The 14,647-nt window shown below is 40.3% G+C and overlaps 1 protein-coding gene across 1 annotated transcript in view; it reads right to left on the bottom strand.

Moving 5' to 3' along the window:
- Positions 1-340: 340 nt before the first annotated feature.
- med13b (mediator complex subunit 13b) overlaps positions 341-14,647 on the bottom strand; it is a 35,827-nt gene continuing 21,520 nt past the window's right edge. Inside the window, exons 16-30 of the mRNA XM_081370304.1 lie at positions 12,979-13,883; positions 11,618-11,785; positions 11,314-11,537; positions 7,101-7,290; positions 6,656-7,019; positions 6,355-6,571; positions 6,087-6,278; positions 5,219-5,442; positions 4,987-5,129; positions 4,715-4,873; positions 4,452-4,598; positions 4,206-4,366; positions 3,216-3,380; positions 2,991-3,091; positions 341-1,892 (exon numbers count right to left, since the gene is read on the bottom strand). Of these exons, the coding sequence (XP_081226430.1) occupies positions 1,760-1,892; positions 2,991-3,091; positions 3,216-3,380; positions 4,206-4,366; positions 4,452-4,598; positions 4,715-4,873; positions 4,987-5,129; positions 5,219-5,442; positions 6,087-6,278; positions 6,355-6,571; positions 6,656-7,019; positions 7,101-7,290; positions 11,314-11,537; positions 11,618-11,785; positions 12,979-13,883 (3,493 nt within the window). The 3' untranslated portion in view covers positions 341-1,759. The remainder of the gene's footprint in view (positions 1,893-2,990; positions 3,092-3,215; positions 3,381-4,205; positions 4,367-4,451; positions 4,599-4,714; positions 4,874-4,986; positions 5,130-5,218; positions 5,443-6,086; positions 6,279-6,354; positions 6,572-6,655; positions 7,020-7,100; positions 7,291-11,313; positions 11,538-11,617; positions 11,786-12,978; positions 13,884-14,647) is intronic.

Genomic DNA, 14,647 nt, shown 5'->3' on the forward strand with positions numbered 1-14,647 from the left:
AAGTTTCACAGTGTAATTTCCACCACATCTCTAATAACGTCTGTGATGGAAATGGCGGTAAAAACATTTTTGCAAAAATAAAGACTTAACTTTGAAAGAAAAAAAAACTTCATTGGATCAGAATCGTTGGTCTGGGTGAAGATGACACCAATTAAATATTTTCACAAAATAAATATTTAAATGGGATATATATATATATATATATTACTCCTTTGGTTCTAGTTTTAAAATAATGGTTTATGCTTTCTTGTGTTTTATGTTTTAAGAACTGGAAGACTTAAGACAAATGTAAGGCAGTACAATCTTTACACAAAAAAATAATAAATCATGAGGCATTATAAAAAGTTTCCAGTTTTAATGTCACCTTAATCCATTAAACATGCCCTGGGAGATACAAGTGCCTGAAGTTGAATAAACACACATATACAATTAATTTTATGCACATCTCAGCGCCTCTAGGAACTTCACATCTTTGAAATGAGCAATTTCCAGGAAGGAATGCAGAACAAAATGACAATATTTTGACACTACAGAGGGAAATATTTTATATATGCAGCAGCAGCAAAAATGACTGGAGCATGATGCTGAGAGAGACAGGAGGTAAAATATTATAATAATGCCCCAGGAGTCACAAATCATCATGCCAAGAATAGTGATGATAATATAGAGTAGTGGTGCAGCAGTGCTCAGGATGTCAATGAAGAGTCACAGTGCCATTAGCACAACACGTACACTCAAACCTCAGCCTCTGGTTCAGCTCCATCAGGAAACAAGCGCATATGCACAGCCGGTCGCCTGGACACGCGAACAGGCCTGATGAGAATAGCACCATGTCATTTCACAGGGATTTGAGCAGAATAAATACACCGCAATTTCTCCCTCGAGGGCTTATCAGACCTGAAGAGTATGATGAAACCTCCTGCAATATGGCGTCTCGTTTTTTCCCCCTAGAAACCCAAGATACTCATTCAAAATCAAGCACGATGTGCAATGACGACGACCACAGGTTTCAAGTTTACACACTTTATTCCTAAAACATTGGCTGCACCATCCATAGCGGCACGCAATTGTATGTACACATTTATATACACACACACAATTCTCTAAATCTGTGATATAAAATATATAATCCGACAATGTACCTCTTGTCCTCTTATTTGAACACATTAAATTGCTGTACAGGAATTCTGTAGCTACAGCCTATCTTAAAGTCCCCACCACACAAAGGTAAGAACGTGAGCTCCTGTATACTTCATCTGTACACTGTGACAGTAAAAATTGTGGAGAAAATATTTCTCTAAATATTCCTCTAAAAGCAACCTACAGCAAATTCACTTGTCGGTTCTGTAATTAAGACAATTACATATATGACAAACCATTTTCATTTAATTTAGGAAGGCAATATGCATCTTCCCGTGTTTATATAATATAAAAGGGTTAAGAAATTACACATTTAAAAACATACAATAAATAAGATATATGCAGGCATTTCAACTGGATAAAACCTGACCCAAACTGCACTTTCAGGCCTTTATCAGTTCACTGAGATGGTCTAGTTCCTTTCCCTCCAGTTGTTGAGATGGACACTTGGCATAAACTGGGCAGCCTGGCATTGCCATAAGTGCGCTGTCTGATTGCAGTTGGTTTGTCCAGCCGTGTCCACAGCGTGGAGGCCTGCGACGGCAGTGCAGTGATGCGGTGTCTCTGCAGGGTCTGTTGTGAGAAATCAGGGCAACAGTTGTGCAGAGTCCCTCGTTTGTTAGAGCATGTTCATAATGAAGTTGTACATTTGGTTGAGCACAACAAAGTGCACGGGGAGACAAGAGCGCCGGTCCTGAGTCGCTGGGTCACAGGTCAGCCACGAGAGGGCATTGTACTGCTCCAGCACAAATCTGCAAACACAACAAATATGTGGTTAATCTTTTTTTTTTTTTTTTTGCAAAGAGGAGGATATCGATTGCAGTGCTGTGGCAACGTTGAAAAAAGGGCAAGATTGAAATATGTGGTTGCGATTAAGCTAACTTTTGAAAATTCTGTCGTCATTTACACACCCTCATGTTGTTCCAAACCCTTAAGACACTTGCATTCATTTACAAAACACAAATGAAGATATTTTAATGAAACCTGAGAGATTTCTGTCCCTCCATTTACAGTCAATACCACCAAAAATGTGACGCTTCAAAATGTTCATAAAGAGATCATAAAAGAAATCCATATGAGTGTTTTCAGTGTTCGCTTTTTATGATGAACTGATTTAATTTAAGCCTTCATTCATATATAAACATCGATCAGCAAAAATACAGACCACATCAAATATGGTAAATGAAAGCTCAAACGCAAAAGAACCAATGAGGTTCAAGCAAGAACAGTTGTGCTTACATTTACCATATTTGATGTGTTCTACGTACAAGCGTTGATCGATATCTAAATGTGAATATAAGCCTAAATTAAATCTGTTCATCATTTAAAGCAGTGGTTCTCAACCAGGGAGAGCTAGGTCCAATAAGGGTCTCAGCAAAGTTTTGGACAAAAGAGGGTTGAAAACCACTGTTATAAAGCGATCGTGTTCCTTCAGGAGACTTGGATTAACTGCTTGATTCATATGAATTAAAAAAAAAATTCTTTATGAACAAGGTTTAGGTGTAATGGACTTGTTCATTAGATGGACAAATCTTTCAGGTTTGTGTTTCAAAGATGAAAAGGTCTTGTGTGTTTGGAATGACATGAGGGCAAGTAAATGACACCTATGGGTAAACTATCCCTTTTACTAACTATTAATAAATCATGTTTAATGCCATTAAATAAATTAACAAATTTGTCTGGATGTTTCATAAGTCAGCTCCCCTCCTTGTATGGTGGAGTTCTAGAAGCTCCAACAAGTATGAAATGGAACCAGCAAAAAACCCACCTGGGTTCATATTATAAATGTAAAGAAATATGAGAGGCATGGGAATAAAGGGAAGAGTGACTGTAAGGTGTCCAGATGATACCTGAGCACATCTGAGGTATGGCTGGAGTCCAGAGGGTGGGAGTGTTTACTGTGCAGCAATTCATCTGACTGCACTGACGAAACATTAAGGTGCAGAGAAGCCTGACAGGAAGACAGAAACATTCATTATATAACACCTCTGCAGATCTGTTAAATAGATTAGATTATGAATTGTGTTTTAGACGGACACGAGTGAAATGATTATTACGTTTACTCAAGAGCTCACCTTCAGGAAGAGAGGACACTGGTTCTTTGCCTGTGGGCAGGAGGACCAGAACCAGTCAGGCAGTGGACCCGCTTTAGCTGTGGACACAAAGTAGCCCAGAGCCATGGGCTGCTGGAGGATGTTGGGAGATTCGTCGTGAGACTCCATCCTGTCTGTGCTCTGGCCCTGAGGACGGGAAAGAGACCGTAAGAGGTTGAATTTAGAGGTCTATAAAACTGAGAAATTACTTCAGTCACTTAATGCCCGGGTATAGTCATTTTCTGCGTTCAGCTCCGTCTCACAAACGGTTGAGTGCACGAGCCTTTCAAAGCAGACTTTGTTTTCAAGCGCTCAAGTCACTTGCACATATGCGGTTGTACGCGACAGTGTGAGCACATGTCTGATGACAAAAATGACATCACGCGACAGTGTGTGGAACACGGATGGCCGAAGTATACTTTGGGCTTTACAATACTGAAGTAAAAAGTATGGATAAAATAAATTTTTATTATTCCTAAACTTATTTTATGACAGTTACGACTAGATACGAGATACAAAATCATTCAAAATGTAGGGGTCAGTATGACTAAAAAAAACAACTTTAATTCAACAAGAACACATTAAATTGGTCAAAAGTGACAGTAAAGATTTTTTTTCAAAGAATCATGAAAAAATGCATCAATTACCACAAAAAACTGTTATCAACAGATAATAATAGAAATTGATTCTTGAGCACCAGATCAGCATATTAGAATGGTTTCTAACAATCATGTGACACTGAAGAAATAGCTGGTGAAAATTCAGCTTTGCCATCACAGGAATAAATTACATTTTAAAATACATTAAAAAAGAAAATAGTTTTTTTTTTATTGTAATATTTCACAATATTACTGAATTTTTTATCAAACAAATGCAGTCTTGTTAATCATATGAAAAAAAATTCTCAACTCCAACCTTTTGAACAGTGTTGTATGTTGAAATTCTTCAAAAGGACAGTGCAAACAAGTTTACCTTGCTGCCATCTCCTCCGTGGTGGTAATGTGAGCCTGGTGACTGTACTGGGGAGGTGGTGGGAGAGTTGGGTAATATGTTAATGAGATCGGGGTCAACCAGATCATTCTCTGACAGCAAGTCCAAGATCCCATCCATGCCACCCATTCCATCTGTGACATCTGCAAACACAATGACAACTTATATTAGTCCGCTATAAATAATAATTAAGTAGAGCTAGATGGGGTGAAGGTGAAAGTGTCTGACCGTTGTTGGGATTGAACGCCTGGAGGCCGGCAGAAGTGGGGAACACGAGGATGTGAGTGCAGGAGGTGTCCTGAGGAGTGTTTAACTGGGACGTCTGCATGTTCAGGGTTGTGCTGCGGCCAAACACGGAGCCCGTGGACACAGAGTCTATGCAGAGATGGAGAAGGAAGGGAAATCATGACTAGGTTCTGAATTTTCATCAAGCATTCAAGTACAGCCCAATGCAGAACAACTGCTCTGTGTGAAAGCTTCACATTAATTACCTGGCATGATGACAAAGGAAGCCTGTGGTTCCATTGCAACTAGACATGTGCTGAGAATGCTGGGACTGTCCGCAGCAGAGATACCGCACATCCTGCACATTTCCTTCAGTCGTCTGCCGAGAGACTGCAAGTTTCGCCTACTCAACAAAATACTCCAATCTGATTGGAACAAAAACAGCAGTTAGATCAAGAGCAAAGGGCACATGGTGCCAAACACTTATAACTTGTATACATGATTTAAACACTTATTATTGAATAATTGCAATACCTACCACGTAACTCCCCGTGACCTATCCTTCCAAGCCGGCCGATCACAATGCGCCAAGGAAGTGAAGTCATCTGTACAAGACCCAGGCACCATTCCCAAAGCTTCTGAATGCCCTGTCGTCGTGAAGAGCCCTTTTTCCTCCGAGCTCTGTGTGAAAACACACAAACATCCCAGTCACACACAGGCTTAGGCTTGAATAAACTACACCAATCACAGACCAACTCTTGAGTGCTCACCGGTTGGGTACGTCAATGCTGATGATGCAGGTTTCCAGCAGCTCTCCGTACTGGTCAGTGCATGAGGCCAGGAGCCACCTCTGGTCATGTGACAGGCAGTAGGCCACAAACAGCACATTGTATTTCTGCGCAGCCTCTCCAAAAGTCTCACCCAGCTCTGTCTGTTTGTCCTTCACTGGTGCCAGGATGAATGGCGGTGCGTAGAGATGTAAACACTCTGGTCTCTGAGGGCGGCAAGAACCAAGAGGTCAATATTATTATTTATTACAAAGCACTGTTTATCAAAATCTTTCTATAAATTTAATGAAAATGGTAGGCTATATCTCAGGTGGTTTTTAATTTTTTTTGATGGCACAGACCCCAAAATAAAAGACCCCATTTTAATATATATTTTCATGTATAAAGATGCATTTATACAGCAAAAAAGTATATATTAAAATTTTTATTTTTTTACAAAAAACAAATAAATGTGTAAAATATCTAAAAGATTATACTTTCCATTAAGTTGATGATTTCATTTTTACAAAGAATGAAAATGTAAATAAATATCAAATTTGGTCAATTAGTTACATTTATTTAAATAAAGAACAACAACAACAACAATAATTTATTGAACAAATCTATTGTCATTAATAGCAAAAGTTTTTCCGCTACACTATTCCAGAGACCTTTTAGGACTTCCTTGTGGACACCAAAAATGAAATTTGGTAAATTTGGAATTGAAATCTACTTAAATAAATAAACTTCTTATAAAATACGGTACAAATATATAATTATTTTGTTACTTTTCCACAGACCTTCTAGCACTATATTGCGGGCCCTGATTTTGAAACCCCTTGCCCAATACATTGGCAATTATTAGGTGTACCTCTTTGCTCTGTAGTGCAGTGTCAATGGCCAGACCGGGGCCAAAGCCTGTTAGCGTTTTGACATTAGTGGAGGTTGGCAGACGCCGTCTGCACTGTGTGTAAACTGAGAAAGCCAGAGACTTCAGGTGCTGTGCGTATATATGGCGCTCCTCACTCCAGACCGGCTGCAGCAAGTATTGGCTGGGTATAATCTGGTAGAAGAAAACGCCAGATGTTTAGATCTAAGCAAAGTGAAACATTAAGAACAGAAAGCAGATGAATTCTTACTTGGACATATACAGCATTCCTGATGTGAGGAGGAAGAAACTGAAGCATCTCCAGATAACAGCGGAGAAGACCCATTGTCCACACACTGGAATTGCCCCCTTGGCCTGTCTCTTCATAGCTGAAGGGGTTCACAATGTAAATCACTATGGAGGGAGGATAAGTGACGGCATGGGAGTCTCCGTCAGTCGGCACCCCCACCTTCTCTCTATCCATCGTACTGTAACATAGATAAATCACAGATCAGCACACACATCTGAGAGGATCAGTAAGAATCAGATTGTTTGGATATGAAAAGCAGTACCTCTCTGGGGGCTCAGACTGGACCTGAGGTTGGCTGGTGGTCGATGAGCCGTCCCCCAGTGTCCCTGCACTCTGACCGCTGCTCGGCTGACTGGACTGCAAGCCCTGAGCCCCAAAGGAAGGCAGGGAATTGGGCTTGGAAGACGGCAAGGTACCTATGCCCTGAGAGCAGGAGGAAGAGGTGGTGGATGTGGTGGTGGTCGCCGTGGCGGTTGTGGGGTTAGTGTTGGAGGTGCTGTTGGTGGTAGGGGTGGTGTTCTGAGTGACTGTGGCGGGGCTGCTGGAGCTGGAAGTTTGCGAAGAGCTGGTGGGGTTTCGTTGGGAAAGCAGTGAGCCGTCCAAAGACTGGGATGCCAGACAGGACACTGAAGAGATACGAAATATTATAGGATATCTCTATTTTTCCTCATAACATCAAAAAGCTTTCTATTTGCTTCTTTACATACCCAAGTCTTGTCGGCACACTTGCGCATAAAGTCTGAGCTTGTTGAAAGCCTCGCTGCTGCTGTTGATGGTTTTTGGGAGCCAGTCAGTGAAAGTCTGGTCTGTAAAAGGCTGGGATCCAGTATCACTCACAGTCACAATGCCATCAGCGTGAGACTTGGCGATGGGCCTGTGCTGACCGAGCCGACAGGACTGCAGAACAATAATAAATCAATCAAGTCAAAATTATTTGTATAGCGCTTTTTACAACACGCACTGCTTCAAAGCAGCTTTACAGAAAATCATGACGTTGATGTTTATAATAACTTAATAGCTTGATCTTCAAAGTCACATTTATCAGATTAGTCATGGGTTAGTTACATTTTGTGACAATACAAGCAATCAAGCAGTTGAGATATCACATTCCTGAGTGTAATGCAAGTATGAGAATATATCAAGTTGGATATATGAGTATGTCCAACTTTAGAGTAATTATGCAAAAAAAAAAATAAAAAAATAAAAAAATCAGGCAGCTGAGATTTTCTATATAATATATATCGCTTTACGTGAGTGTACTGTACATAAATATGAACAAATATATATATCAAAGCAATTTTCTTTACAGTACATGCCACTTAATGTGAGTGTAGCGTATGCATCCGGGTAAAGGTTGTACATATAGTTGTTTTAGTAATTATAATTATAACTAGAAAAATGCATTTCCGGAGGAACTGCAAAGTGTGCTTGCTCGGGTGCAGTGCACTAACGTTAGCAGGTAGTGGATAGATGCGAGATGCGAGAAAAAATGCGAGAATGCGAGAAAAAAGATGTCAAACTGTCTTTTATTTTCAAATTTAATTCCTCAATCAGCGCTGGACTGGCATTTTCTGTCTTCCGCTGAGCCCTGGCCGTAGACAGATCATGTGTTTTACCCTGTCAATGCAGTGGTCTGCGTTGCGCTGATCTTATTCACACTATCGAGTGTAGGTGCAGCATTCTAACATTGAGTCATAATGAGCTGTTTATGAAGAAATTATCCGCTTCCTAATTATGTCATTTTAATCACGAAATTGAAACATTAAAAAACAATTTGCTCTTTATGGTGTGCGAGTGATAGAGCGTGGCAGCAACGAACCATCAGCTTGCAGCGTAACAACATTGAATGCTCGGCCGAAAAGCTGATCATAGCTGTACAGGGCGCCTTATTATTTTTCATCTCCATAAATATATCTAGTAGTAAAGCTAATGCAAGGGCTAGAAATCTAGTAATCTTTTGCTGATACTTCCTTAGCTGTGTCTGAAACCGCTCACTCGTTCACTAATCCCTACATAGTTGAGTGCACTACATCAGCAAAGAATTTGGACGCTGACATAATTATCACGCGCCAGAGAGCTCAGACAATTTGTCATAAACATTACCTACCCATCTTTAATATTTCCTTTTTTTGGCTGTGTGAATTGTATGTAACCATTGTATGTATGTATTTTTCACGTTTATTGCGTTATTTGATTAATAAAAAAGATAATAAAAACACTTGCTTGTCATATTTATTTACTTTTTAATTTATATGTGAAAATAAAAGAGAACAAAACACTACACAACACATTTGATTTTTCAAATATAGACATAACGGTATGTATAAATAAATAACCAGGCGTCTGGTCTTATAAATGATTGTTTTCTAACTCGGGTGCACCGTTGCCATGGTGGCATTTTTGTTTATTTTTCATTCGCGCTCAATCGCCTTATCGTGATGGATTGTGGGAAATAGTGTCTCAGCAAGTGTACATCGTATGTACACTCGAATTCAGAGAGGATTGTGGATAAAAGTAGTGAAGAATGTAGGGAATGATGTCGTTCACTCAGAATTCGGACACAAAATGGCCGACACCCTAAATAGTGCACTATATAGTGGATAGGGAGCGATTTCAGACACAGCTCTTGTCATCATGGAGAGCGCAGTTCATGGTTGCATAGCAACGACAGACGCCACAGGAGAACAAGCGAAAGGAGACAGCGGCGCGCTCGCGTTTTCCACTTGTTTTTACACATCTAATGTGCGTTCCATTCGACAGGGTCCATATGCAGTGTTCACTGCTCCCCTACTCCCTGAGCACGGTATATCAGTTGAAGTGGACTTCACTGACAATCGCTCATTAGAAACGCCCAGCAAATGTCATCAAAGAAAGTCAACGACGGAGTCACGCAGATTATGATATAAGAAATATATATAGGACTACATTCATATTTAAATTTTTATTATTATGTTATATATTTACAATTATATTGCACTATTTTACAACTACCTAAAATAAAATCACTTTACTTCACAAACTAGCTAAGCTGGCTGCATTCACTGAGGTAAATTATAATCATCAAAAATAGTATATGTAATATTCACAACAATAACCATTAAAAATACTGTCATTTGTATAACAATGGCGAAATGTATTACTTACACACAACTCCTCCATCGTTAGTTATGACCGTTCTGACTGGTGATGACCTGATGCGCGAAATGACAGTTGGGTGTGTGATCATCGCTCTCCACTTCCTGTGAAGTGATGTATCGATGTTCCCTTATTCCCTATGCCGTGCGCAGTGCCCTTCGAACTGAACATGTTCGCTCCCTTCGGATTAGACTCTAACTTAAGATGGCGGAATACCCTGTGAAGTCCACTTCGCAGTCCACAACGCACCTCTAGAGCGACGTTGTTGATTGTTTGAGCATGTGACTGCGCGTTTCTCCTTGTTTTCTATTGTTATGCGCAGCATATTTCCCGCGCGCACAAACACAGCCACAGACAATTAATTGTTTGTTCGGTTATCGAAGAAGAGCATGATGTATTTTGTATAAAGTTTTTTTTTTTTTTTATTAACTGCTTTGAGGATTGGAAATGCACAATTCATGCATACAAATCTGTATATATTAATAAATGAAGATGATTAAAATAGACCAATGCAAAAAACGAAATTCATGCCTGCATTTATTAAGACAAACCTGGTAAAAACGAATGCAGTCTATACACTGACTTGGCTGCTCTGTGAAATGTAATACAACAGTGCCACCTACTGTCTAAATGCATTACCTAACATAAAAAGGTGAAACTCTTGCATAGACATAGGTAAATGGGTTTGTCTATTGCCCTTAAATAAAAAAAAAATAAAAAAATTCAGATCTTGTACATCCTCACATTGGAGTCCCGAGTTCATGTATAAAGTTTGGTTTCGATACGTGACAGAGTTCCTGAGATATGGACGACTTCCTGTTTGGCGACTACGCCGCTGATTTCGTTTGGCTGTGACGGGCAAACGCTTCCGAAAATCAAAAATCCTTCTAGTAACTTTGATGAGGCTTGCTCCAATGATCATGTACGTCTAGTTTCGTGAAGTTCGGACCAAATTTGTGACCTGTGAAACTTTAGTTTCGCTTTCTGTTCAATCCAATATGGCGGACAAACGACATGGACTTGTGATGTCATCTTCGCGAGCAACTTACACCGGTGCTGACCGGACGTTTTAAAGTTGGAATGGTGTCTCTGTCTCAAAGGGCCTAGGCGCAGGAGCTGGCTAAATAGCTGGGGGGGGGGGGGTTGCCAAATAATGTAATTTTTTTTTTTTTTTTTTATCTTGTACATCCTCACATTGGAGTCTCGAGTTAATGTACAAAGTTTGGTTTCGATACGTGACAACGTTCCTGAGATATGAACTACTTCCTGTTTTGGCGACTACGCCGCCGATTTCGTTTGGCTGTGACGGGCAAACGCTTCCGAAAATCAAAAATCCTTCTAGTAACTTTGGTGAGGCTTGCTCCAAGGATCATGTACGTCCAGTTTCGTGAAGTTCGGACCAAATTTGTGACCTGTGAAACTTTAGTTTCGCTTTCTGTTCAATCCACTATGGCGGATGAACGACATGGACTTGTGATGTCATCTTCGCGAGCAACTTACACCGGTACTGACCGAACGTTTTAAAGTTGGAACGGTGTCTCTGTCTCAAAGGGCCTAGGCGCAGGAGCTGGCCAAAATTTTTCTCCCGGGAATAATAATAATAATAATAATAATAAGAAAACTTAAGAAGAACAATAAGTGTGCGCTTTCAGCAAGCACACTTAATAATAATGATTAACAAATTAATAATTCGTTAAGTGGTGATATTGAGAATTACGAAACCTGTGATTTTTCAATTTAATTATTTGGTGTAGTGACATTCTGAGGTCATTAGCATGTTCTAACCTCATATACTGCTGTCAAGTCTCTGAAGAAAGTCTTGGCTCCATTAAGCAGAGTTTCATTGTCGGGACACACCACCATGTATCCGATGTCCCTCTGGGAGCTGTACGGGTCCAACAGAAGCTTCTCCCAGTATGGCAGAGCGAAAGGAGACAGCACCACATAGTCATACTCATAACCCACCAGTAAGGTGGGGATGGGGAGGGGCTCTGGAGATTCATCCGTGCCTGAGAGAAAAGAGTTGTATTAATATGCCTATATCATTTATAAACTATGCTGAGGATGGTGTCTGTTGATTTAGGCCTACCGTACGATCCCCTGCCAGCCATCTTGTGAAACTGCTGCCAGGTGAGGGGGCCCTGGACCCCCCAAGAGCGCACAGACCTCTTCTTCTGAATGGTGTCCTGCAGGACAGGCTGAAGTGACAGCAGCATCCTCACCACATCCTGGGAGAACAGCATGCTCATATCGAAAGCTGCAAGGACACAGAGAGAGAAGTGTTTTACAAACACACCGGATTTTACTTCAAACAGATTTAATGCTAAACTTAGTTAGAGAAAACTGTTTTATAGTTTACTGGCAGAATTTGCTATAGGTCTGCATGGGGATTAAAGTCACCATGAAATGACAAATTTACGCTTAAATCCCACCTCTTTCCTACAATCAACCTCAAGCTTGCATTCAGATCGGTCTCCATCCAATTAACAACTGATGAATAGAACTAAGTCCCGTCCTACAAGTGATTTTTTTGACAGTTTCACTTTGATGTCCATCACAATATGGAAGAAAATATATGTAGCTACTTCCATTTCATCGCAACAAACAAATCAAAGGTGTTTGTATTTAATTAAATACATATTCCTAGACTTCCTGGTTGGTTGATAGGAAGTCTGTGTATGTACTGTAGGTATTGTGTGTGTGCGCGACAGCCTGTGTATGTACTGTATGCATGTATGTATTATGTTTCTTGTATTTAAACAGCAGACACTGTATTGTGTGTCCAAGACAAATTTCCTTCGTGACAATAAAGTCTATCCTATCCTATCTTATCCTAGAAATTGTAAATTGCTATGTTATTTCAATGATAATATAGCAACAGCTCCTCCGAAAAATAAATTATTGAATACATAAAAATAAAATAAAAAACAACTCCAAGTCCTCTTTTTATTCAATCTCTCCCCTTCAACCACCTATCACGTAGAAAATACTTTTCACAAGCCAATCAATTCCAGATGCTTTACTCCGAAATGTCACATTATGGAAGTAAATTGACTGTAAATGTTTCATGCTGACTTTAAAACATGACTCGAAATCGCTTGAAATCACTTGTCACAACTTTTTTTTTCTTCAAAAAAAAAAAAAAAAAACGTACTGATATTAAAAACAACGGTTATTGAGGGGGAATAAATATTCATATTATTTATTATTTTGATTATATTATAATAGTATGCAAGAAATAAGTCTTAAAAACTTAAATGTAGAGTTTATTTTAATGTTTTAAAAATAATGTATTAATTTAAATACTTTTTAGTCATTTTGAGGCCTCCTAGCGAGCCCCAGCCCCCTGCTTGAGAACCACAGCTACAACTTAAACTAAAGGAGTAGTGTAAAAATAAAAAGTTCAAGAATCAAAAAATATATCAACAACATCACAAGAAGTCGTCTCACCGTTGCGTTTGGCCCAGTGGTGTAAAGAGGAGCTCTTGACCAGTGTCTCGTCGACTTTTCCTCCAGACATGTTGTCCATGAACTGTCTGCCGTGCTCAAGAGCCAAGTAGCAGTCACTGTAGTAGTCCCTCTCCTCCAGGCGCATGGGCGGCTTGAAACTGGGGCTGAGAAGCTGGGGTTTGATGATGGGGGAGAAAGGGTTCGTGCACAGGTCCTGCAGCAGAAGGACGAGATCATCCGGGACCTGCTCTTTAAGGACCGCCCCTCTCTGAAGCGAGGCTGCACGTACAGCCTCAAAGTGCTTCTCTGTCTCCCGTCCGGCATCCGAACCCCGTCCCATGATGTCCAGCTCATCCTCCAGGAAGAGGCCGGCCCCGTTGCCATAGCGACGGTTCATGACGGCACTAAAACCACAGGAGCAGGGGTCCATACTTGAGTACTGCGAGTCCATGTTGGGATCACTGATGTAGACGCCCACATCCGCCCCTGTGATGTTCATGTTGCAGACGCAGATGCAACAGCTGTCAAAGTTGCAGTCCTTGAAGAGGTTCATGACTGACTCGGAGAGGATGAGGGTGACGTATAAGCTGTGCGCTTCTGGGATGGAGGGCACGGTGGCCGGCTCAACTGAATTTAAAGGTCTGCAGGTGGAAGGTGTAGAGGCGGGAGAATAGAGGTCGGAGTTCTCATATTTCAGTGAGCCCTGGACGCTGGCAGGGCCTCTGGGGGTGCGTGGGGTCCGGGGTGTCCGTGGCGTTGGGGCAGAGATTCGAGGGGTGGCGGGGGAGGGCAAGATGCCAGCGCCGCTGTTGCTGGGTGGGGCGCTGTTGGACATAAAGGTGTTGTGTGTCTGAGGGGTGCAGCTCTGGTCCTGTTCAACTGCACTTCCCACACTAGGGATGTTACTGTCAAAGAAGAGGGGGACAAAGTGTCACATGTAGTGGTCAAAATGTCAAAGCAAGTGATATTTATGGTGTAGAAAAATGGCACAAGCATACATTTCAAGCAAAATGTGTGACAAAAAGAAGTTTGTTTGGTTTAAAACTATAAAGAATAGGTTGTATTGTCCAAAATGAAGAGAAAAAAATATTTGGCAGGAATTTTTATTCACCTTATTCAGTTTTTCAATTCCATTTTATTCAGTTTATTCAATTCAGGGAGAAATGATCCAATTCCAAATCGAAAGTCACAACATAAGTTCTGTTTTGACCGGCCAATAGAAACAAGTGGGCATAATAAAGGGTCACTAAGATATTTTTTTTTACATTTATTTGATAAAAAAAAAAGTAAAAAAAAAAAAAAAAACTATTTTGAAAAAGGATTAAAATTTAAAATAACTGTTTTATGTTTCAATATATTTTAAAATGTAATTTATTTCTGTGAATTACATTTTTTTTTTTTTTTGCATATACAGATTTTATCCAAACAGGTTTTAATAGTATGAAAAAAGAACACATTTGGAGATGGTTTGATATGCGATTCCAATCAGATTTTCACAGATGCATCTCAGTCTGGATGCTCTGGCTGCTCAAATCTGATTTCAAATTGTCTTTTGCATCATTCCATCACACACGCCGATAATGTCGAAATTGGTGGCGAAAATGAAGTATTCATACAGAATTGAAACGGTATGTCCAAAGATTTGTCCATGACTACAGCACAGAACATC

The sequence above is a fragment of the Scardinius erythrophthalmus genome (genome assembly GCF_964197995.2).
Source record: "Scardinius erythrophthalmus genome assembly, chromosome: 7".
NCBI lineage: Eukaryota > Metazoa > Chordata > Actinopteri > Cypriniformes > Leuciscidae > Scardinius > Scardinius erythrophthalmus.